The sequence below is a fragment of the Phocoena sinus genome, chromosome 15 (assembly GCF_008692025.1).
Source record: "Phocoena sinus isolate mPhoSin1 chromosome 15, mPhoSin1.pri, whole genome shotgun sequence".
In the NCBI taxonomy this organism is placed as follows: Eukaryota; Metazoa; Chordata; class Mammalia; order Artiodactyla; family Phocoenidae; genus Phocoena; species Phocoena sinus.
Window position 1 is genome coordinate 83,019,474 of NC_045777.1, and position 25,091 is coordinate 83,044,564.

General features: G+C 54.0%; 2 protein-coding genes across 13 annotated transcripts in view; one reads left to right on the forward strand and one right to left on the reverse strand.

Annotated features, from left to right (window-relative positions):
- BAIAP2L1 (BAR/IMD domain containing adaptor protein 2 like 1) overlaps window positions 1-13,908 on the forward strand; it is a 94,867-nt gene extending 80,959 nt beyond the window's left edge. Inside the window, 2 exon segments of the mRNA XM_032603898.1 lie at window positions 13,137-13,174; window positions 13,773-13,908. Of these exon segments, the coding sequence (XP_032459789.1) occupies window positions 13,137-13,174; window positions 13,773-13,848 (114 nt within the window). The 3' untranslated portion in view covers window positions 13,849-13,908.
- BRI3 (brain protein I3) lies at window positions 4,639-24,389 on the reverse strand. Of its 12 annotated transcripts, none has more exons than XR_004345625.1 (6): window positions 23,921-24,204; window positions 23,313-23,415; window positions 16,087-16,266; window positions 15,575-15,631; window positions 6,141-6,234; window positions 4,639-4,987 (listed from the first exon to the last, which is right to left on the reverse strand). XR_004345625.1 is itself a non-coding variant. In XM_032603899.1 (4 exons), exons 1-3 carry the CDS (start codon window positions 24,060-24,062, stop codon window positions 16,134-16,136), a joined length of 378 nt encoding a protein of 125 aa, XP_032459790.1. In that variant the 5' UTR covers window positions 24,063-24,204; the 3' UTR covers window positions 13,770-15,631; window positions 16,087-16,133. The 12 variants fall into 12 exon arrangements, 3 of the variants coding, with proteins under 3 accessions (XP_032459790.1, XP_032459792.1, XP_032459791.1); XR_004345621.1 differs by having other exon boundaries at window positions 5,615-6,271; XR_004345622.1 differs by lacking the exon at window positions 4,639-4,987 and adding an exon at window positions 5,232-5,737.
- Window positions 24,390-25,091: the final 702 nt, after the last annotated feature.

Here is a 25,091-nt window from a genome sequence, read left to right on the forward strand (position 1 = left end):
TAGAGAAGGGGGAAAGGATGGAGGAAAGGGGCTGACTGAGAAGGAAGAAGAGCACACGGGGAGGAGCCGGCTGGCCGGGGTAGGGATGCGGGTCCACTGTGCCGACGGGAAGGCCGAGGGCCAGGGCCCGGGTGCAGCTGGGAGGACAGGCTCGAGGGCTGTGTTGGGGGACGTCTGTCAGTGCCGAAGGACGGATCACCAGCGGACGGGGCGGGCAGGGAGGTGCTGAACAAGTTCAAAAGAAGAGAATTGGTGCCAGAGGTGTTTTGCAGTGAGAAAGTGAGCGTGCTCCGGAGAGGAGTGGGATACGAGCCGTCGGTGCAGTAAGCCTGGGCCGATGTTTCTGCTTGTTTTCCGTTACCCTTCGTTATCGTGTGCTCCTTCCTGTGGTGTGTGCAGAAGCCATGCCTCCCATGGGGTGTGTTGTCACCCCTAGTGGGGGCCTCTGTTCGGCTCTGAGCGGGGCGGGGGCGGGGCCGCTTACAGGAGGTGGGAGTGCTCCCAACGACGGGCCCATCGTTGCTACAGTGCGAGCACAGGTGTCGGGGCCCATGCCGAAGCACGTGTTTCGGTCCAGGAAATGCACTGTTCTGAAATCTCATTCAAAAATGCCTTTGGCTTCTCCTCTTAAATAAGCATACTGCATGATTGTTTGCAAATCACCCCAACTAACTCCAAAAATTATTTTCAGAAGAAAATGGAGCTTTTCCATTTTGTTAGCAGTAGATGTCAAAACTGGACAAACTGCTTGGGAAGGGCACACGTGAAATGCTATTTTATTAAAGGCCCCAGTATATTTTAAAACAGTATTCAAACTCTTTGGAAATGATCTTAAGGCATTTCTGAAAGCATAACAATTCCTTTTGCTAGGGAAAAAAACCTTTCCAATTTGCATGTCACAAAGCTCAGAATCCAGGCACATGAGGCCCATTGTTCAGGTGGGACCTGTCCCTCTGTAGTGCCTTCTCCTGGCTTTGATTTTCAACTTTTTCTTATGGAAAAATTCGAACATAAAAATGGACAGAATAATCTAATGACCTGGTCCCCCAGGTTAGCTTTAACAATTCATTTATAAATCTTGTTTCCTCTCTCCCCCACCCACTCCGAGATCAATTTGAAGCTAACAACCGACATATCATTTCATCTGTAAATATATTAAAGATCCTCTTTTTTCCTCTCACATGACCACAATGCCAATTATCATATCTTTTAAAATTGACAATAATTCCTGAATATCATCACCTGGTCACTTCAAATTTCTGATTGTCGCATTAGAAATTTCTTGACAGCACAGTTGTTCGAATCTGGACCCAGGCTAGCTCCCTACATTGTAATTGGTGGTTCAGTCTCGTGGTGAGTCTTTCCATATCTAGAGGTCTCCCCTGTCTCTTTTTCCTTGTAATCTCTCTGTAGAAAACCCAGGTTACTGGTCCTGGAGGGTGTCCCCAGTCTGGATTTTTGCTGGCTGCATGCACATGGTGTCCTTTACTGAGTTCCCCTTTGTTCTATATTTCCCACCTTGATCAGAGTCTGTTGTTTTGTTAGTTTGCCTGTTTTGTTTCGTAGAGCATTTCATCAGCGGTGGTGGTGGGTATAGGCGTCTGCTTGTTTCCTTCCGTGATGTCAGCAGCCACTGATAATGACCGCCCGGCTCCGTGGATGTAGGTTTTACAGGCAGGCCTCAGAGATGTCGCAGGTTTGGTTCTAGACCATCTCGATAACGCAAGTCACAGGAACTTTTCAGTTTCCCGGTGCATATAAAAGTTATGTTTACACTATACTGTAGTCTGTTGAGTGTGTAATAGCATAATGTCTCAAAAAGCCTCAATTTAAAAATACTTTATTGATAAAAAATGCTAACCATCATCGGAGCCTTCAGTGAGTTGTAGTAGTGACACCAAAGACCACTGATCACAGATAACTGTGACTATAATAATAACGAAAAGCTTGAAATATTGCAAGAATTACCAAAATGTGATGCAGAGACATGAAGTGAGCAAATGCCGTTGGAAAAATGATGCCTATAGCCTTGCCACGACCTTCAATTTGTAAGGAAAAAAAGAGAGCAGCATCCGTGGAGCACAATCAAGGGAAACGCAGTAAAAGGAGGCCTGCCCGTGTAGTGCCTTTTAGGGTGAGAGGATCTTGCCCCCAGACCATAGTAGCACTGGACTTACAAATGAAACACATTTTAGCTAACAGCACCGGTTTTAGAAAATAACATGTTTTAATTTTCAGTATTTTTACCACGTGGATAAAGCTCAATGAAGAAAGCACTGGATGGATAGATTGAAAAATCCTGGTTTTAGGTATCAATATAGTCAGTAATGATATTCATTATTAAGCATTTGGCAGTTTAAATGAGCTCTTTATTTTTAAACCTCTCTGTTGGCTGGATCATAATAGACTGTCAGTATCGGGAGGCTGTCTTGAAAAGCATGGAGACCAGCTAGGCAGCAGCACCGCACGCAGTGCCCACCTTTTTATCCCTTCCCACTTGCTGGGCAGCAGAGCTTCAAGCACACTGCTTTCTCCCGAGGCCCAGGGTGGCCTGGCTGCCCTGGGGCCGCCTCCTCTGTGGCAGGCCCTCGTGGAAGCTGCTGCCCTGCCCCCCAGACCAGGTGCAGGGGTCCTCAGCTCACACCCTGGGGATCCTGGTCTGCGAGGTCCCAGGGCTGCCTCCAGGCAGAGCTCCACACCCGAAGCCCCTCCCCACCGAACCGGTAACTTAAGGTCTCCCGACAAAGCCCAAAAACCCGATGGCTTCACTGGTGAATTCTATCAAACGTCTAAAGAACTAATACCAGTCCTACTCAGACTTTCCTTAAAAGTGGAGAGGAGAGAATTCCTAACTCATACTGTGAGGCCAGCATTGCCCTGACACTCCGGTCAGGCCCCCTATTTCTTTTTTTTTTAACATCTTTATTGGAGTATAATTGCTTTACAATGTTGTGTTAGTTGCTGCTGTATACAAAATGAATCAGCTATACGTACACATATATCCCCATATCCCCTCCCTCCTGCGTCTCCCTCCCGCCCTCCCTATCCCACCCTTCTAGGTGGTCACAAAGCACCTAGCTGATCTCCCTGTGCTATGCGGCTGCTTCCCACTAGCTATCTGTTTTACATTTGGTAGTGTATATATGTCCATGCCACTCTCTCACTTCGTCCCAGCTTACCCTTCCCCCTCCCCGTGTCCTCAAGTGCATTCTCTGCGTCTGAGTCTTTATTCCTGTCCTGCCACTAGGTTCCTCAGAACCTTTTTTTTTTAGATTCCATATATATGTGTTAGCATACGATATTTGTCTTTCTCTTTCTGACTTACTTCACTCTGTATGACAGTCTCTAGGTCCATCCACCTCACTACAAATAACTCAATTTCGTTTCTTTTTATGGCTGAGTAATATTCCATTGTATATATGTGCCACACCTTCTTTAAGCATTCATCTGTCGATGGACACGTAGGTTGCTTCCATGTCCTGGCTATTGTAAACAGTGCTGCAGTGAACATTGTGGTACATGACTCTTTTTGAATTATGGTTTTCTCAGGGTATAGGCCCAGTAGTGGGATTGCTGGGTTGTGTGGTAGTTCTATTTTTAGTTTTTTAAGGAACCTCCATACTGTTCTCCATAGTGGCTGTATCAATTTACATTCCCACCACCAGTGCAAGAGGGTTCCCTTTTCCCCACACCCTCTCCAGCATTTATTGTTTGTAGATTTTTTTTTTTTTTTTGCGGTACGCGGGCCTCTCACTGTTGTGGCCTCTCCCGTTGCGGAGCACAGGCTCCGGACGCACAGGCTCAGTGGCCATGGCCCACAGGCCCAGGCGCTCTGCGGCATGTGGGATCTTCCCAGACCGGGGCACGAACCCGTGTCCCCTGCATCAGCAGGCGGACTCTCAACCACTGCGCCATCAGGGGAGCCCTAGAGCTTTTAAATATTCTTATATGAAATAAAAAAATAAAGGCACCAAATGAAAGACTGAAAAAGGCCTTCCAGCCTGCAGACAGAAATAGGGGGCCTATCGTCAAAAATCTACAAACAGGGCTCCCCTGGTGGCGCAGTGGTTGAGAGTCCGCCTGCCGATGCAGGGGACACGGGTTCGTGCCCCGGGTCCGAGAAGAATCCCATATGCCGCGGAGCGGCTGGGCCTGTGAGCCGTGGCCGCTGAGCCTGCGCGTCTGGAGCCTGTGCTCCGCAACAGGAGAGGCCACAACAGTGAGAGGCCCGCGTACCACAAAAAAAAAAAAAAGCTCTAAATATGTAATGAAAACGCCCTCCTTCTGTGATTCCAATGGCGATTAGTTGGCGTTGATTTTGCAAATGTCAGAATAATGAATGTTGACGAACACTTTTCTTAATAAGTGAAACCTTGCAGTAAAAGGGAACAGGTATAGCTTCGATAGTTACAGTGAGGTCACATTTATAACGTTGGCAACAAACATTTCTATGGTATCAGACTACTGTGACCAACGAAACTTTTTTAAACCCAATCACATGGCACGTGAAGGTACACTTTGTAGAGGGGATCTGTGGGTCGCACTGGAACTCGTCCATGGAACATTTATTGACGAGCTTATTACGGTCCAGGCCCTGGGCTAGGCTCTAGGGTAACAAATAGGAATCAACCCCGGAACTGAATCCAGTGAGCGCTGTTTATTGGGGCTGTGGAAAAGGTGCAGGGTGACAGGAGGCGGGGAAGGCCCTGGCTCAGGCGCCTGGGAAGCATCAGAAGTGGCTTCTTGGAGGCAAGCATTTGAGCTGAGTCCTGAAGGAAGAGCTCTGATGAAACCCAAAGCCTTCAGATGGTGTCGTGGGGTCTGCGTGGCTGGGCGTGGTTGGGGCAACGGCGGAGAAGCGGCGGGATGGGCAGGCCAGGGGTGACGCTCCCCGAGCCGGGCCGCCTGGGCTGTACTGCGTCCTTTCCCATCCTTCCGGGCGGCATTCGGTCATCCAGGGAGGGGACGGTAGGAGTCCCGTCCACTGCTGGGGATGGGGCGACAGGATCTGTCAGTACTTAAGGGGAAGAACTGATAGAGCTAGTGACTAACTGCTGGTACCTACACGGGAGAGAGTGCTGTTCTGTCTCAGCTCTGGGAGCAGGTCTGGTTTACTCATGTTTACATATTTTGGAGCCTTTTTTTTTTTGGGATAATTTATATAACGAGCACATACATTAGATCTTTAACATGCCAGCACTAGAAAGAAAAAACATTCTTACACATTTAACTACTAGAAAATATAAATATTTATTTTGGAGGTTCTGAATAATTAAAAATAATCAGCGTCCCATAAGTATGATTGTATTAATTAAAGACGAAGTTACTTATGGTTTGTTAAAGTACCTACAATTTGAGAAACCACCCCCTTCCCACTTTTGATTAAAAAACAGATAAAAGTTGCCTTTCATGGAGGTATTTATATATTTTATGATTTGACTACTATATTACAGAATGGCTTTATGGTAAAATTTTTATCTAAAATTCTACTTTGCAAATAATCAAACTGATAAATTATCCCACTCTTGAGACAGAAATAAGGATGAACTCTTAAATTAATATTTATCCATCCCATGCTTTAAGTAAACAGAAGTATGTTTTAATATTTTTTCACCTCAAATGTTGCCATTTGCTGGGTACATTAAACATATGCTGAAATTAGGTTTCCTTTTAAATCCGGTGGGCAGTCGAAGCTACAGGTTTTGGCTAAACAGCAAAGTCCAAGTTTGGTCAGGGTCTCCTTGTAAAAATTAAAACATCTAATCATTACATCTCATTTTAAATATTACTTCTAAAAATAACACTGTTCATAAAAATAATCCAGAGAATTTTTGTTTGGGTAGAAAATTTGGAAAACATACAACAGTATTAAAAAGAAAATTCTATTTATAGTCTCACTTCTAGGATAACTCCTGTTAACACTTCATTATATTTCCTTTGAGATATAGATAAATATTGATATATTTAGATATACAGATACTTTCCCCTCCCTTCCCAGCACCCAACCTCATGGTGGGATCATAGCATTTTCTCATATCACCTTAGAAGCATTTATGCTTCTAACAAGCCCCAGCACTGCTGCCTGGTCTGTGATGAGCTGCAGGCCTGTGGCAGGAACCCTGTGAGCCCATGAATAGCACCTCTGCGCCCCTCTCATCCTCACGGATCAGCAGCACGTGGGTGTCCCTCCATCAGAACTCCGTTGATGAGACAAGTACCACCGTCACCTGTGTGCTGTTTAAGAAGTACCAATAGGTTACTATGTTCTGATCTGGAGAATAATGGAAAATGCTAATTAATAAAGGCCACAAGAAAATATTAATTGGTTTTTAAAAATCATCAAAGGCCACAAGGTTCGTGCACTTCCTGAACGAGGCGCTGCCATCCGTCATTTCAGAGCCTCTCACCCAGTCACCCTGACTCTTTTGGATGTTCAGTTTTCCATGTCTGTAAACGTGCATCTAACCTTGGGCTGAAGACGGTAATAACCCAGAAGTAAGTACCGGGCGTTCACAGATGCATCATGCGGTATAATGACTGATTCGTATTCCACTTCTGTCGCTTCATCTTTTGAAGTAACATTTCAGTATCCTCTGCAAAGTGCCAAAGAAAAAGCTGCAGCTGTCAGCGGTGTACACCCTCAGATGCCTCCACTGCCTACAACCTGTCCGTTAGACAAGCTACCGCGTTTCGTCGCTACCAAGTCAGAGTGGGAGTCCAAGAGCACAGCAGAGCGGACAGAAGGACCAGCTCTGCCCCAAAGAGAGCCCCTGGGGAGCAGGTGAAAAGGCCTGTTTGTAGTAGGCCACCTGGTCGTCGTGGCCTCTTGCAAAGGCAGCAGACACAGGATCCAATCATCTGTGCGTCGGTAAACGAACCCGGAGAGATTATGGATCAGGCAGAAATGTTCCAGAACTGGGCGGCCCAGCAGAGTGGCCACTGGACACAGGGGCTGCTGAGCACTTGGAAAGCGGAGGGTGCGACTGTGAGGAGCTGAGTTTTGTGTTTTCACCTAGTCACAGAGTGAGCGGCTGCTGTGTCAACCGGCCAGGTACAGGCCACACACGAGAGAACAAGACTCCATTTAGAAACCCGATCCAGAGGGTGATGGTTGAGAAGCAGGTACCACGATGAGGCCCTTCCAGGACCCCCTGAGGGCTGGAGACACAGCCCTGGAATTTCATATCTCAGAGGTTCTTACGCCCAACTGGGCTGGTCATTTATCTTTCCTAAACTGTTTACACCAGCTGATAACACTGGAGAAAAGTATGTTCTGTCTCAGCCAAACTCTGGGGTCCGTGGGAGCTGGTAAAGCAGCCTAACGCTTTTTTTTTCTTTTTTCGTGGTACGCGGGCCTCTCACTGTTGCGGCCTCTCCCGTTGCAGAGCACAGGCTCCGGGTGCGCAGGCTCAGCGGCCATGGCTCACGGGCCCAGCTGCTCCGTGGCACGTGGGATCTTCCCGGACTGGGGCACGAACCCGTGTCCCCTGCATCGGCAGGCGGACTCGCAACCACTGTGCCACCAGGGAAGCCCCCCCACCCAACACTTTTATATGTAGTTTTTACACACACACAACCATCAGAATACTGTCAGTTACACGTAGAGTTTTGTTTAAACACCAGGATACCTAGGGTATACCTGGGAGCCACCCACCAGAAAATGTTCCTGAACCCAGTGAGGTGGACCCAGCTGCCCTGGGATGTCCCATCTCAAGAGATGAGATGCCATCTTTTCACTACCGAGGGGCTGGGGGTCGGTCACGTGCTCTCTGCCTTAGTGGCAGTAGCTTTTAAGTAATCTGATAACTGGGCTTTAAATAGCTATTGAGAAACCAAGCCCTCAAACCCACACACTTTGATTTCAAAGCGCGTCTGCCAACCTGTAGGAGCTGCGCTGAGTGGGTGCTGCCTCCACCCCCCACCCCCCACCCCTACCCCCCGCCTCACCGAGTGGGCACCTTGGTTTCAGAAAAGAGCTCCATGACCAGAGCAGTTGGCTTTCCCCGTCTGGGCTTCAGTTCCCCATTTAAGAATAAATGGGTTGGGCTTCCCTGATGGCGCAGTGGTTAAGAATCCACTTGCCAATGCTAGGGGACACGGGTTTGAGCCCTGGTCCGGGAAGATGCCGCGGAGCAACTAAGCCCGTGTGCCACAACTACTGAGCCTGCGCTCTAGAGCCCGCGAGCCACAACTACTGAGGCTTGTGCCACAACTACTGAGCCTGCGCTCTAGAGCCCGCGTGCCACAACTGCTGAAGCCCGTGCACCTAGAGCCCGTGCTCCACAACAAGAGAAGCCACTTCAATGAGAAGCCCGCACACCGCAACGAAGAGTAGCCTCTGTTCTCCACAACTAGAGAAAGCCTGTGCGCAACAATTAAGACCCAATGCAGCCAAAAATAAAAAAAAAAAATAAAGGGGTTGAACTGGGTCAGAGGTGGTGAACTGGGAGAGTCCAGCCTGCAGCTGAGGACTGAGTTAGTTGTTAACACGTAAAGCAGTGTCACTCAGGGCTGCTCACACCGCGGGGCACGCAAAGCTGCTCTCTAGCTGGCGGTGGAGAGGAGGGGACGTTCTGTCCGAGGAAGCAGCCGTGCAGGAGGGCAGGCACCAAGGAAGCCCTACGCCCGTCCCTCAGGGCCTGCTGTCTGCAGGATGGCTCGGTCCTCGGGAGTGGAGGACTCCCCGCGAGGCTTCTCAGCAGAGTCTTGGCCGGGCTGCGGGTCCCATCATCTCTGTGCGTCTGCCTGTGGCTGCGGGTCTGAGCTGACCTGTAGGCTGGGACCCCGTCATCTTCAAGGCACGCGGGCACGCAGGAGACACCCAGGCAGAACTCTGGGGTGGCGGGGAGGGGGCGTGATGCGGACACCGTGACAGCCAGCAAGGGCCACCTCCAGGTGGACTGGGGTTTGGGGTTTTTCGGGAGAAGTCACCAGGCATGTCCCATGCCTGTTCCCGCCTGTGGGCTGTCTCGCCATCCAGTCCCCAGGCCTCCCCGGCCCCGCTTTCCCCTGGCAGCCTGGCCACTCGCGGGGAGGGAAGCATGCTGGCTGCCAAGAGGGGACACAGAACACACGACAGGCCGTGGCCACGGGTGCAGCCCAACAGAGGGACCAGCACCTGGGAGTCGTACTCTGTGAAGCCTGAGGGAAGTGGGGGCGGGACGCGTGCTGCGAACTCCAGCAGAACCCGAGAGGTGAGTGAGGACCGGTGTCTCCCAGACGGCGGGCGGGGCGGGGCTCTTCCGAGCACATGCTGTGTGGCCCACACTGCGACAGAGGAGGTGCCCCGGGCACGCCAGGAGCTGTGCCAAGATGGGTCAGAGAACGACCAAGAAGGGCCTCCAGAGCCCTCGGTGCTCCTGGACAGGGCAACGTGTGCCAGGCGACGGAGGAGGGAAAGATGGGGTGTGCGGGGGAGACCCCAAACCCCTCACCGCAGGCTCGGGGAGGCAGTAGAGGGACAGGCGGCTCCCGGCTCAGCCGGCGGGGTGTGGGCCGTGCGGGCGGGTCTGAGGCCAGCGGATCCTGAGCTCCTCGCTGGGCAAAGGAGGTGCCTTCGCGGAGGAGAAGGGAGCTGGGAGGAGGGCGGCCGTGGCAATAAGCTCGCTGGCAGGTGTGTTAAAGAGGACACCTTTCTGAAAAGGTCCTATTTTTTTTTTTTTGTAAATATTGAATACCATATACAGAAAAGTGCAAGAAAAGTCACTTGTCACAAAGTGACTCCATATAACCAACACCCAATCAGGAACTGGAGCATTACCGGACCTCCAAGAGTCCCCCCAACTGTCCCATCTCACAGTCCAGACTGCCCTCCTCTGGACGCTGGGTGCCTGTCTGGTCTGGCCCTGCGTAGACAGAACTGTGTCCTCCTGTGGTTCCAATGGTGTCTCAACAGAGGCTGTCATCCCTCCTGTTACTGATTTACAACGTTGCATTAGTTTCAGGTGTACAGCACAGTGATTTGGTTATACATATGTATGCATTCTTTTTTAAACCTATTCTTTTTCATTACAGTACATTACATGGCACTGAATATAGTTCCCTGTGCTATACAGTAGAATCTCGTTTACCTATTTTATGTATAGTAGTGTGTATCTGTTAATCCCAAACTTCTAATTTATCCCTCCCCGTGTTCCCCTTTGGTAACCATGTTTGTTTTCTGTCTGTGAATCTGTTTCGTAAATAAGTTATTTGTGTCATATTCTGTTTCTTTAAAATATTTATTTTGGCTGCACCAGATCTTAGTTGCAGTATGTGGGATCTTTGTGGCATGTTTAGTTGTGGCACGTGGGATCTTAGTTGCTGCATGCATGTGGGATCTAGTTCCCCAACCAGGGATCAAACCCAGGCCCCCTGCATTGGGAGCATGGCATCTTACCCACTGGACCACCAGCAAAGTCCCTATGTCATATTTTAGATTCCACATATAAGTGACATCATATTGGTATTTGTCTTTCTCTTTTTGACTTCCTTCACTTAGTACAATAATCCATAGGTCCATCCATGTTGCTGCAAATGACATTATTTCACTCTTTTATGGCTCAGTAATATTCCGTTGTATATATGTACCCCATCTTCTTTATCCATTCATCTGTTGATGGACACTTTAGGTTGTTTCTGTGTATTGGTTATTGTAAATAGTGCTGCTATGAACGATGGGGTGCATTTATCTTTTTGAATTAGAGCTTTGTCCAGATATCTGCCCAGGAGTAGAATTGCTGATTCATATGGCAGTTCTATTTTTAGCTTTTTAAGGAACCTCCATGCTGTTCTCCATAGTGGCTGCACCAATTTACACTCCCACCAACAGTGTAGGAGGGTTCCCTTTTCTCCACACCCTCTCCAGCATTTGTTATTTGTGGACTTTTTAATAACGGCCATTCTAACCAGTGTGAGGGTGGAAACTCACTGTTGTTTTGATTTGCATTTTTCTGATAATTAGCAATGTTGAGCATCTTTTTATGTGCCTGTTGCCCATCTGTATGTCTTCTTTGGAGAAATGTCTAAGCCTTCTGTCCATTTTTGGATTGGAATGTTTCTTTGTTATTGAGCTGTATGAGCTATTCGTATATTTTGGAAACTAAGCCTTTGTCGGTCACATAGTTTGCCAAGATTTTCTCCCAGTCTGTAGGTTGTCTTTTCGTCTTGTTTATGGTTCCCTTTGCTGTGCAAAAGCTTGTAAGTTTGATTAGGTCCCATTTGTTTATATTTGCTTTTATTTCTATTCCCTTGGGAAACTGACCTAAGAGAACATTGCTACGATTTATGTCAGAGAACGTTTTGCCTGACATCTCTCCTGTTGTTGGGATAGGGCTGCCCCATGCATCCTAGCGGGGGTCTCAGTGCTAACGTGCGCACGTGCTGCTTGTACCAACCAGGAGTGGGCTCGCTGGGGCACGTGCCAGGGCCCGGTAGCTTCGGGCTGCTGTCTTAGGAGTCATTTTGCTCTCTTTCCTCATAGCACAAGTTGTTACTTCTTGCCACTTTACCGCCAGGGCTGGACTTCAGTGCATCTCCTCCAGGGTTTCTGTTTCTCTCACCGTGTTGTGTCAGCCAGATAACACAGCCTGTGAAACTATGGCTAAGCTTGTTTCAGAATTCAGTCAGGCTCCAAGGTTTCTGCCTTGAGGGCAGTGGGGGCACTCCTCAAGTTGAGGACACACAGGGGAGGGGGAGTGTCCTGCCCCAAGGACAGGCAGGAAGGTGGTTTCTGTTACATGCCCTGCGGAGGCCCCATCTGGGGAGTCCAGCTTGGCAGGACGTGGGCCTTCCAGGCCGGGAGGACGCAGCCGGCCTCCCCCTGAGCCACAGTCACAGCCTGGACTCAGCCTCCCCAGCCTGGGGGCACCTGCTCTGGGCAGCAGGTTAATGCCAGCACCCTGAGCGTGTGTGGGACTGCATGACAGGCATTCTGGGGTATTTTTTAAATAAATCATAAGTTAGCCCTTACTCATCCTGTAACATGAATGTTACACCAGAAACTGCTCACTCCGAGGCCTGCTGAGCAAGCCCAGCAGCCCTGCGGGGACAGGCCCTTTTAGGATGTGCTAACGAGCAGGGCAGCTGCTTTGTGCTTCAATCCTGAGAGGGAGACATTGAATCCGGACATCAGGCTGGCTGCCCCTGGTGCTGGGGCTCCCCCTCGGGATGACCTTACTCGCCCCAGGTTCAAGGTCAAGGTGTGAGGTCCCCAGAGGCCCGGAGACAGCAGGCACAGGTCTGCGAAGTAGCCCTGGTGCCCCCAGCCCCCTTCTGCCTTGAGTCTGTACATCTAGCACCCAGGAGAGGCCATCCCAAGGGAGCCCTGGCCTGGCTTTTACTCCAGGCGTGGCCTTCAGCCCCAGGCTGGCAACTGGCAACGGGAAGTGAGAGGAGCTCAGAGGCCTGCAAGCCCTGAGACCATGGGGCATCCTGGGAGCTGGCCTGGTGGCCCTGGTCAGATGGCATGACACTGCCCTCTCCTGGGCAGCCATCTGAATAGGCCCGCCAGCTTGGGCCAGTGATTTCTTACAACAGCCAGAGCAGATTTAAAGCAGATTCTTTGTGGAATGAAGGAGAGGACACACAATCACCTGGTCCCCGGCCACACTGGGAGACCCCGAGCCCCTAGGAGCCGGAGGCTGGGGCTCCGAGAGGGCTCTGGCAATTCCTGAAGGCAAAGACAGTGCCTGTACTGTTCTGTCCTCTCTCTCCCGCAATTACGGGAACTTCTACAAGATCAGATCTCTGCTTGGCAGTTGGCACCAGTCTACGGCACCAAAACCCAACAAAGTTTTCTTTTTACTGTTTCTCATGGCATCGTTCAGGATCGGGCTCCCAAAAAGCCAACCATAATCACTACAGTTTTGCACGTGAATTCAGGCCACAGGCAGGGAGCAGCAGACCTTGTGTTTCCCTCTAAGATGTTCCAGCATTTGTAAGGGTCCCTCACTGTGTTTCAGAATGTCTTCCGTTCTTGCCCTTACGCTTCCAAGTGAATTTAGATAAATGAGACAAATGAATTGAGACTCCAGGGCACTTTGAAACATGCATAGCTTTAAGCAGTGCCGTATGCTTTAGATGTCTTTACCTTCAGGTCTTATTAAAAATGTCCCAATTTCATGAGCCTTCCATAAACTTCTTTTTCTTTCCCACAGAATGATGCAAATGGGTTTGCAAAGCCTCTTTTTCTCAGGTATGTTACTTTCCTCCACCAGGGCCCTCCCCCTTACTCAGCCCAGGAGAACTGGGCTTGCAGGATCTCAGTTCCCCGACCAGGGACAGAACCGAGGCCCTCGGCAGTGAAAGCATGGAGTGCTAACCACTGGACCGCCAGGGAAGCCCACCGCCCATTACAGAACTGTCCAGAGCTTTAAACATTTCAGACAGAGGGCAGCGTACTCTCTGCAGTCCTGTGTGGGGCGGGAAGGTGGTGGTAGGGGGAGAGCCTTCTAGGACAGCAGCTGATTATTAAGTGCCAAACGCAACACGAGGCCAGGGGAACTCCCTTCTGGATCAGGGCAGATGCTGGGCAGGCCCTCCAGGCCCCGCTCCCAGAGGACCCCCAGGCCTGAGGCCTTTCTCACTGCAGCCAAAATGAAACAATTAGCTTATAATGGGCGCATGGAGAGAACTGTCACAGAACAGAACTTTCATGTTCAGAAAATGTCTGGGATTTATATAATATATAATTTTACAGAACAAGAGCAAGAGTTATTAGCTCTTTTTCCGAACCAAATCCCTGGTCTTGAAGTATTTCTGCCAACAATTTTTTTCTCCCCCCGCCTCCCCAGCAAAGAAAATCCCTTTGCTACTGTGAAACTCCGACCAACGGTGACAAATGATCGCTCAGCACCAGTCATTCGATGAAAAGGTGGCCCCAGATTCCTCTGGTTCCCCGTTCGGTTCTCGCTTGGGAAATGATAGGTATACGTTTGTGAAAAGTGCTGTCCTGTTGTAAAGCTTCACCGGAGGGTGCCTGATTTTACATGTATTCCACTTGAGCAAATCAGTGCATTTTCTAATTTAACATAGCTGGGTTTACAAATTTCTGTCTTTAAGGTAACTACGTCATAGTTTAGATACAATTCAATCATTTAAAGTATTTTCTTCCTGTTCTGTTCAAGAACTGTAAATTTGGTTCCAATCCTATTGTATCATTTTCTTTTAATAGTCTATGTTTTTTTTTTTTAATAGCCAGAATAAGGGATAGTTGACGCTTCTGTGACTGGCTTTCTGCACCTGAATGCAAATAAGATCACAGTTTTATTTTATAAAGCATGTGCTCTTAAATAGCATTACGATGTTTAAAGAAATCACCGTGTAGATTTGCATCCCAGCATGCAAATAACCTTAAGCAATATAAATTATGAGAATATTGTATAAAATTTAATTTTTTAACTTAAAAACTTCTAAATGTTTGCTTAAATCAAATGCAGCCCTACCCAAGATGAAGCATCCCGCAAGTTCTCGTGATTTAGACACAGCGCTAGAGCACTGAGAATTCACCTGTCCCCTATCACAGCCATGATATTAGCACTTGAATACTTTCTAAGAGGTACTGAATTCAGCGTTCTGAGTTACCAACTGGGATACCAATGAAAACATGCCAGGCCATGCCACATGCGGGCCTGGCTCACAGGGTAATAACACATGCATCTGGGGACTCTGCACGTAGAAACCCAGGGTCCTCTCACTAAGCTAGTTGACCAAAGCTGCCTCCATCACTGATTTACTCTGAAACCTATTGGGGTGCAAGTTTCTCCACTTTTCAGTCAGGTGCTGAAACTGCAAACAGCACTGCTGAAGCCAGGAGGACCTCTGGGAGCCAGGGGAGGGTAGTGGGAGGCTGTACCTCGGCTGAGCCCCACGCCGGCGTACCCGGAACCTGGGCTTCTGCAATGGCGCAGCAAGGCAGAGCCAGTGGGAGGGTTTATCTCTGGCTGTCAAGGACTACGCCCAATTTGGAGGAGTGGGGAGTGGTCATGGAAACTCACACGCAGGCCATCCACTGTATGGGGGGCAGGGGAGGGGGTGCTTGTTGCTGACCACAGCTTTTGGCTTTGCCATGAATATTATTTTTCTATAAGCTTGAAATTGGTCAAGGTCAAATGCAGGTAAACCAGTGTAAGCGTGTGACGCTTTGGGTTCTTGGTCCTGTCTTCCTCCTGGCTGGTCAGCTATGACCACTTGGTGGTGGGGGTCTGGGACTGTGTGAGGGCTCCCAGGACCCGCAGGCTAAGGGCATCTGTCAAGCAGCACACTTGTCTTTTGAGAGCAGACCCTTCCACCAGCCAAGAAAACACAATCAAATTAGTCACATGGCCCATTGCTCCTCTCACCATTTAAGAGTAGGGTTCACAAAAGCCCTTTATTTTCAACACTGTGGAGGGAGTGAGGTGTAGAGGCTTGTTAATTAAGGGAAAAGGGGCAGGGCGTGTCACACCGTGGCCCCGGCCCCCAGAGCTCTGCTGCTGGGGGTCTTCTGGTTACAGGGATGGCACAGGTCCTGGGATTATCAGACGCCACTTGCAGGCCCACCTGGCTCACCCAGACCCTCTACACCTCCACAGAAGGGACGACAGCCGTCACTTACCTGCGTCACACAGCACGGGAGGCCTTGCCTTAGGTCCTGGGCACTGGGGTGCGTGCTCTGTAAATGTCAAGGTATTAGGTTTCATTATAATAATACAAACTTGAAAACAAGCAGTTTTTGAGCTGTAAATGCCTACTGAGGAATAACAGAAGGTCGGTGTGAACTGGATAATGTTGAAGCTGAGTTAGGAGAGGTAACGCTCTTCTCTATTTTGTATATGTTTGAAGTTTTCGTAACAAAACTTGATTTCTGTAAGTGGCAGTGTGCACTGAATAAGCAAAACCAGGTGAACAGCGGTATGGATCTCATTTATTTAAAGCAGTATGTCTCTCACCTTTCCCAAACTGAAGACTGCGAAAAATAAAAGCAGTGCCTTACTGAGCTGTCGTTGACCTGGGAGCAGTGCCTTGTGCGGCCACACTCCCTGCGGCTCCCGTGCCCAGTCCACCCACCTCCCTTTACAAAACAGTCCTGAAGCTGAATCCCACGAAGCTATTGTACACGACATTTACATTAGAAAAGAGAGCTGGGTGTGGGGAAACCAGGTGTGCTGTTCCCTTTAAGTAAAGTTTGCTCCACAGTTGGGGCATCTTCGCTTCCTCAAGGCAAAACAGCAGATGAACCCAAAGGGGAACAAGACGATGGCCAAGAAGATGCCCAGGAAGGTGAAGGAGTCCTCCAGAACCCCGACCCTGCGGAGAGAGAGGGGGCACGCGGGTTAGGGCCCTCGCAGACCCAAGGCCTGCCAGCCCAGCGGACCCCTGTCCCCAAGGCGCCCTCCACCCACGTCCGCAAGCCTAGGCGCCTCCAGAGCTGGGGCGCCGGTCGTGGAGGGGACGGCCAGCTGCCACCGGTGGCTGCACAGAAAACGTGAAGAGGAGAGAAGAGCCGCTTGGGAGGCACCAGCGCCTACTGATAAAGGCAAGAACATCCGGCTGCCATATAACCTGCCACATGTTTTCTCTTACAAAATGAGGAACAAGAGGCAAATGCTGGTTTCTATAAAAATTCTTACGTCTCTGAGAAGAACAAAACCAAGAAACCCAAATCACTTTAGGATATTTTTTTCCCAACGCTGAAAAGTTTTAGACTTATTTTCCCATTCCCTACAAGGAAATTCCGAAAATAGTGACAGAGTTTGGATTTTGTGTGATTTTTATTGGTTTTGGTGGGGGAGCAGGTTTTAGTGAAAGAAAATCAGCCATGTTCACACAATGTCACTTATCTTGAGAAATTTAATCTCAAAGCTTCCTCTTCGGAAAAAGTCATTAACCTTCAACGGGCACAGTACATAATCCCTGGGACCGCTAGGGGTCATCCCCCCACTGTGTGCCCACGAGGGCTCCACCCCGGGTCTCGGGTCCTTTTCAAAGGCCCCGAAAGGGGGAAGCAGGAGCCATGTGCTCAGCTCCTCGGGTGATGCCCATGATGCCCACCCCCCAGAAGCGTGTCTCTCGGGCCCCGCAGGCCCAGCCCCGCCCCAGCTGCAGCGCAGAACCAGTGCCCCGCCCTCGGGACCCCGCCTGTCCCCCCAGGCACACACCAAGGTCCTTGGGCTCCCTGAAGCCCCCTTATTGTCCTCAAACACGGTAAGGATCCTTTATGCCCACGACCCTCCTCTGGCCGCCTGTGTGGAGAGGAAGGTTCAGCCCAACCAACAAGTGTGGGCGGGGCGGGCAAACAGGGCTGTGGGGGCCCAGGGAGGGGCAGCTCAGCCGGGACACCGACTCCAAGCCCTGCCCCAGAGAAGACCACCTCCCAGCGGGCCTAGCCACCGGAAGCCCTGGGAGCGCTGCATAGAGACCAAGGGCGGGGGGGTCTTGGGGACCTGCCTCACGCCCCGAGTTAGTTGAGGAAAGGCTCTGAGCAGCCCTGCAGCAGAGGCACCTGCTGAGCCCAGGCTCACGGACGCCGCCCACAGGCCAGGCCCACCCCAAGGGAAAGGGCATCAGCTGGCCAGCATCTGTCAGCAGGGCGGCCATTTCTGGCACAGACAGTACAACACAGGCTGTCGGGTCACCACGCTGTGCCCCGTGCCCTCCCAGACCCCACCTGCCCCAGCTTCGCGGCCCTCTCAGACCAGGCGGCAGAAGAACATGCTGAGAGGGCACCCGAGGCCACGCGGCCGAAGTAGGGAGCGGGGGCTTCCAGAAGGCCCTGAGCCACCCACCTGTGGCTCCACACAAAGGAGGCCGTGACAGGCTGCCCCGGGCCCGGAACACGCCTGCTCTGTGCAGTCGCTGCTGACAGCTCCTACACCTACTGGTACTAATCAGGCCACCTGAGAATAACTGGAGGCGGCCAGGCGGCCTGGGACCACTCGGGGAGCCATGGCCCCATCTCCCTGCTTCCTCCAGGTACCGAACCAGGTTCCACCTACAGCTGAAATCCCCAGACTCACACCGGTTTGTACGTTCGGTTAGAATGTCCAAGGGAGGAGAAGCAGCACAGGACAGAGTTGAACTAGGCCTCACAGCTGTGTCACCTGCACCAGCTGAGAACCTTCTGAGCCACCAGGGTGCCTCGTGTTCCCTCCAGGGGCCACTGAGGCCCGAGAAGAGTGACTACCAGACACTCCGTACTATCTCACTTAAGGATCAAAGCTGTTCAGAGGCAGAGCTTAGAACCCAGGGTGTCCACTCAAAGGCTCCAGGAGATCCCAGGAGGAGGCTAGGGCCAGGCGGGGTCCCACCCTGCTGCGAGGGCACCCAGCGCCCCCTGGCTGGAGAAGCCCTCCAAGTGGCGGCCGTCTCCCCACAGTGGAGGAGCGGGGGCTTGCCCTGGGCTGCCTGGTGCCCGCACCCACGTGAACTGGCCCGTCTGCGACTTGTTCCTGTCCTCTGGGGTCAGGGGTCAAACAGCAACAGCCCCCCATCTGCCCCTTCCCTAATTCTCCACCCAGACCCCAGACCCTGGTCGACACTGTCTAAAGCTAGAGGAAGCCCAGGAGAGGGCTGGTCACCCTCATCCGGGCCCTCCCCACCATGAGGCCAGTGGACTGCCCCTGTGTAAGCACAGCTTCCCAGCAGCAGTCAGACCAGCCGGGGGAGGCCTGGCACCCCAGGCAGGAGGAACACGCTCCCTCATTCCACAAACCTGCAGTGCTTTCTGTCCAGATCCATCACTCACTCAAGCCAGAGCAAAGCAGGCAGCTTGGGCCTCCCCTTTCCAACACCCTCAGTCAGGAGTCCGGGTTTGATGGAACGAGACCCCACGCCCTCTCCCCCGTTCACCTCCAGCCCACCCCAAGAAGGCGGCAGAGCCAGGCCGTTTCCCTTCAGCAGCCAGGGAGGTGGGCAGAATCCGGGCCCTGCTAGCAGGTCTGCTCCACACTCAGACCTTCCATGAAGAACCACGGCCCGACCCGCCAACGTGGCTTCCCAGCCCAAGGGACCTGCTACCCGCATCGCAGTCCACACCTCTTACCCACAATTCCAAATGCCAAAAGCTCTGAACGCAGAACTTTTTTATAAGTTTGTAACAAACCCAGCTGGCAGCCACATGTGACCTGAACTGATGTGTGGCCATTTATAGTCTTAATGTGTCCCCTTAATGGGAATATTTGTGTCTTGCTGCAGAAATGTTAATATTTGACCATGGGTACTGCCCAAACCTCAAAAGCAGTGCTAGCATGATTTACTGTTTTTAAAAATCCAAAATCTTCTAAACTGAGAACACAATCTGGTCTCTAGGCCAGTCCTGACGCGGCAACAGCAGGCTGCAGAGCAAACCTGTCCCTCGGGCCACGTAGGAGGGAGGGGACCCCCTGCCCGTCCTGCCAGCCTCTCCTAAGTGGCGTGGCCTCTTTCTCTCCAAGCCCCTCAAAAGCCCTCACCGTTTCAGAGTGAGTTTCACCTCTTCATCCACTGGCTCAGAATCCAAACTGAGCAAGCGCCGCGGCCCGGCTGCGGTTAAAAGGCCCCTCCCCCATTCCTGAGCAGAAACTGGAGAAACCTGGGAACTGATTCTGGAAACACTTCCTTAAGGGACTCTGACCTTACGGGGAGAGTGGCCACTCGATTCCACCGACACCCATCTGCTCAGGGAGCTGGGCTGGGTGGGGCCCCAGGATGAGCGCGGCGGAGACCCTGCAACCCACACGTCCCATCCCATCCTCACCACCACCCCAACCCCACCCCCGTTTCCTCACAGCGTCCTCCCCGTCCCATCGTGTCCCCCTTACACGAAGCTGGAGCCCGGAGCCTTGTTCAGGCAGCGAGTGGCCTGGCTGGGAACAATCCAGACCCCAGCCCAGGGCCTCCCTACCCTCTGAGCCCCCCCCGAGTTAGTGCCACCACTGCTCCCAGCACAAGGCCGCCTCAGGTCAGGATCTGCCACAGAACCACCCCAGACAAGCCGCGAGAGGGGAGCAGAGGGCTTCGTGCAGGTGGCCACGAGCCTGCAGACGGGCAGGGGTGGGCATGATGCCCCACGGCACCTGGCCAGCCCCCTCCAGAGACCAGGTCATACCTCGCCCCCAGCTGTCCCAGGGTCCCACGGGGGCGGGGAGCCGCCGGCCACTCCAGGGGCGCTTCCGAGCAAGCCCGCGGCCGGGTAGCCCAGAGCCTCCCCAAGCAGAACAAATGCTGCGGGAGGGCCTGCAAGGTGGCAAGGCCTGCCTGGGGCTCCCGGGGCTCCCTGGACCCCAGGCACAGCTGGACGGAGAGGCCCCGAGCACTCCCAGGCCCCCACGGTCGGCACGCCCTGCCCGCGGCAGCCCGGGAGCGAGGGCCGGCTCATCAGTGCTTGGGCCGGGGAGAGCCCGCTCTTAGGGGCGAGGCCGGAGCCCCAGCCTCATCACTGTCCTGACCTCTGGGCAGAACCTGACCTCCACAGCTGTTCCTGGAGCCCCTGTCTTGGCTTCCAAGACCCCAGCCGTTCCTGGATTCCCTCCTACCTCTCTGGTCACCCCCAAGACCGGACGCCCAGCGGGGAGCCGGGTGCAGCCAGGCCCCGCGCCTCGACGTCCCTTCCAGCCTCCGACCCGCGCTGCCCAGCGCCCTCTGCACAGGCCCTCCCACTGCAGCCCCGGGCCCCCAGACTCGAAGTGGCCTCATCCAGGGACAGCCCACGCCCCAGAGGAGGACAGCTTCAGAGAGGCCCGAGGCCTGGCCGAAGCCCCACCAGCCAAGGCGGTGCTCGGTCCACAGGGGCCGCGGGTGGGCAGGGGTGGGGTGAGGCGCATAGCTCACTGCCCGCAGGGGTAGAAGAAATGCTCTCGTAGCGCCTAAACAGGGAGGACGGGGTCAGGCTGCTCAAGGGAAGGCTCAGACGGTGGCAAAGTGACAAGTGGCACAGGCCTCTGACGCCAGGCCTCACTCAGAGGGAATCACAGACGTGTGACTTCGGCAAACTCCTGCCAAGCTCCCAGGGAGGGACGGAGCCTGGCGGGCTGGCTGGGAAGGAAGGAAGTGTGGTCACATGAGAAGCCGCCTGTCTCCCAACCCTATGACTCTGGACAGGGGCCACACTGGCTGTCCCCAGGGACTAGGCACCCTCTCCCCAAACCACCGCGGAGCTTCCCTGGAAGTCCCCGGCCTTCCCCTGCTTCCTGCTGCCCACCTCCCCGGGCCCCCGGCCCACGCCGGCAGCAGAGGGCCCTGCAGGCAGGGGGCCGGGACACCCCTGTGTAAGAGCCCAAAGTGCCGGGAGGGCCCTAACCGCCGGCATCCGTCCTCAAGCTGACAGAAGGGCCCATGGAGGACATGCCTTGGAGGGCGTCAGTGTGTGCTCCCAACCCGGGCCCCCAAACTTGTTCTCAGAGCACCTGCTCCCCATTGCTGCGCCCACCACCCAGAGGCCGGGAGGCCGGCGATCCCGACAGAAGGGAAGAAACTTGTTCCGGTGCAGGCGCCCTCCCTCAGCCTTAGAGCAGCCCTGAGCCCAAGCCCCTCCTCAGAAGAGCAGAGAGATGGTGACCCACACTCTGCACGTTGGGGGCTGAGGGCAGAAGCCGGGGCCTCCACTGTGACCGCTCCCACCCCAGGGAAAGGGAGGGGTCAGGGGAAATGCTCCCCGTCCTGCAGCAGCCTGGAAGCTCACAACCCTGGGGGATCCGCGCCCCGTAAACCCTACTGCTGGTCTCACCTCCTCCACGCTCAGGGCCTTGGGCCAGCAAGAGCCTTGGACCATCCCATCAGACACCCCATCTCCCAGATGGGGAAACGGGCCCAGCTGGCAGCTGGAAAGGCCAGGATCTGAGCCCAGCTCGTCTGGCAGGCTGGGCCCTGCGGGGAGACGCTGAAACCCCAGCCAGAGGGCTCTGCTCCAGGTGCGGCGCCGCCTCAGCTGCCAGCCTGAAGCCCCTCCTTACACTTAGGATATTGCTCGGAACCCCTCCCGCCCGGAAACGGGGCCTTGGAATCGCCCAGCTAGGCTCCTTGGGGACAGAAGGGCCGTGCACACAGCAAGGCTCTGGGCACCCTGAACCAGCCTCAAAGCCAAGCACAGCGGGTTTCCCATCGCCCACCTCTCTGTGCAACTTTCCAAAAGGATTCCCAATGGCTCTCTCTGCAAAGGACCAGCCTCCCAGACCGTGCCCCCCATCTCCAAGCCCACCCACATGCCCCCAACCCCAAGAACTCTGACGCCCACAGGTACCCAGTGCAGATTGCAGAGAGCTCCTCTCCGGAGGCAGCCAGCTGTCTCCCCTCCCCCTTCACATTCTCCAAAGGCCAGAGTATCACCAGATGTGTCCGAAGAGACACCTGCTTAGGGTTTGCATATCGAGGTCCACCTGGCCGGCACGCAACCCAGAGGGCTCTCCCCTGCCCACAGCCCCTTTAGTAAACTCACAGTTGGTTCCGGGGGTCCAGCCTCCTGCCCCCACTTCCGGACGTTCCCCCTCTTCCCAGGCCCTTGTCTCCCCACACAATTGACCCTTGTGACTCAAACTGTTAACTTCCCTTCGACTCCACTCTGGGCGTCCCTGATACACTTTTGAAATTAAGCCTAAGTGTAAGCCACGGCTTCTCAGTTCCATCTCACGAACTCCAACTTCCTCCGCCACCCACCTCCCCACCCAGGCTGAAAACCCAGTCCTTGCCAAGTCTGCCCTGACTTTCTAAATTGTCCATGCAGTCAAATTCACCAAGGGCAAGAACCAAATCTTATCTGAATTCGAATTCTCAAGACCCACACAGAATAAGCATCTAATAGCTGCTTCTCAGGCCCTACAAAAACAGAAAATTCTGGAGGCTCAAGGCTGAGAATCTGAAATATCGCTCCCACCCCAAAGAACCTCAGCGTTGCTGCCCTTATGCAGGTAAGGGCCCTGATGGCATAAAGCAGCCCTGACAGCGGCCGCTCCCCTGGCCCCCTGGCCTTCCAGCTCCTCCAACACGGGCCACCTGTGTCAGGGCTCTCCTACCCACGCACTTCAAACTGACCCTCCCGGGAGAAGGGAACCTTCTGCCACCTTCAAGAACCAACCGCAGAGCAAACTTGCAGCTCCCAGATTCGGAGATAAGAGGCTGCCAGTCCAACTGCTACCATTTCTTCATCCCACCCACTCGGGACTCAATGGCCGCCAAAGCCCGTAACTCCCCCAGCAAAGAGAACCCAGCCTCCTCTGCCCCATGAAAGGTGCGTGGACCCAAGGACCACTGAACCCATTCTCTCCCGTACCCCAGTGAGCAGCCTGTCCCAAGACTGACCGTGTCTCCAAACGATCCTGGCTTTATGAGTTTCGGTAAGTGTGTTCTTAAAGATTTCTGGGGCCCCCAGGCCCATGACATACCTGCAGACAGGGCAGCCTCCAACGACAACGATGGAATTGGCAGGGTACCGGGTGACATTTCGGCTGTGGATGCTGTAGACCCTGGGGTGGTGCGTGGGTAACCCTGTGGGCAGGAAAGCACATCAGAAGGGGGCAGGCAGGAAAACGCGGGGAGTCAGAGGTCTACTTTTCTAGCCCTTCCCCACTCCCCACCAAAAACTCGCATGCTTTTCAAAATCAAAACAACAGCGTCCACTAAGTGCCTACTATAGGCTTTATCAGGTGCTAACTTGCAGACAGCATCTCGTTAATAAAGTTAATTTGCAGGAAGGTGGTGATGCTTCCCGGGAAGGGCGAGCCAGGCGCGCGCGACCGCGCAGGTAGGCTGAGGGCCATCGGGCGACACCCAGACTCGGGGTCCCGACATCAAGTTCGCCGAGCGGAGACTGCCCACCACCGGGTCTCCCCTCGGCCGCGCCCCTGCCGCGTCCGGAGAAAAGTTGGTTTCGGGGTTAAAGGTCGCCACAGAACTCCGCCCAAAGTTTGCTCCCGGGGCCCCGGGCCCCGCCCGCTCGGCCAGCTCCAGTCCCGGGACGACCCCCACCCCGCTCCCCGGGCCCCGGGCCCACCTGTGACGAGGTAGGGGTAGGGCGGCGGCGGGGCGGCGGCGGGGATGGCGCCGTAGCCGTGCGGGCCGCACGCGAAGTCGCCCTGGCCGGCCTCCAGGTTGTAGGCGGGCGGCCGCTCCTGCAGCAGGGGCTTGTGGTCCATGGCGGGCGGCGCCCACCGCGCCCGGCCCGGCTCCCGCTCGCGCTCTGACTCCGCTCCGACTCGGACTCGCGGGGACGCCCGGACGCCCGGCGGCGGGACCCGCTCCTCGCGGGCGGCGGCGGCGGCGGCGGCGGCGGCGGCGGCGGCGGCGGCGGTGGTGGCGGTGGGGCTGGGCCCCCTGGAGGCGGGTGCCGCGGGCTTCCCCCCGCGCCTCCCCCCGCCGGTCACAAGACCCGGGTCACGTGGCGCGGCTCCCGCGGGGGGGGGGGGGGGCGGGGCCGGCGGCGTCTTAAAGGAGCCGCGCCCGCTCTCAGCCGCCCCGCGGGCCTTCAGTCCGGGCGTCCCCACCCGACATCCGCGAGCCCAGACCTCAGACAGCGAGGAGAGCCCCCGCCCCCACGCCGACCCAGAGACGCCGCACTAGGGGCGTGACCTCATGGCCTGTAGACCTGTCCCTCCCGGCACTGAGGAGGGCTGAGGCCCGGGGGCAGGGGCGGCCCGGAGGAGGTGCTTGGCCGGGCGAGTCCCCAGGCCGCCCCCTGGGTGTCAGCGCCCCGGACAGAGGGGCCGGGGCCTCCGCGTTCCGGGCGACCCTGTGACTCGTGCCTGCTCGTCCTCAGTTGGTGTCCAATTCCTCGGTTTTCTTTTTGACAAACTAAATTCGGTAACTTATAGGGGTTGTGGCCACTGATTACAAATTAACCCCCCTGTTGGGAACAAACCCTAAATATCGGGCACCGCTGTGTGGCAGGTTCTGTCCCACTGTTGCTCCTCGGTTCCGGCAATCTTCACGGCAACCCAAGGAAGTACTGACCCCTGGTCCACAGTCCTGAGAGGCTCAGAAGAGGGGAGTGACTTAGACTGTACCACCAAGGCCGCTCAGTCCCACTACCTCACGGAAGCACTATGTCACATGCTAAGAGCTTAATGTTTGTAATAAAACTTTAACAGATGTATGAGCTTCAGGCCCTGACACCCTGTAGCTCCCCTGCACCCCTCCCGGGCCTTTTGCAGCGTTTGGGGTTTTCC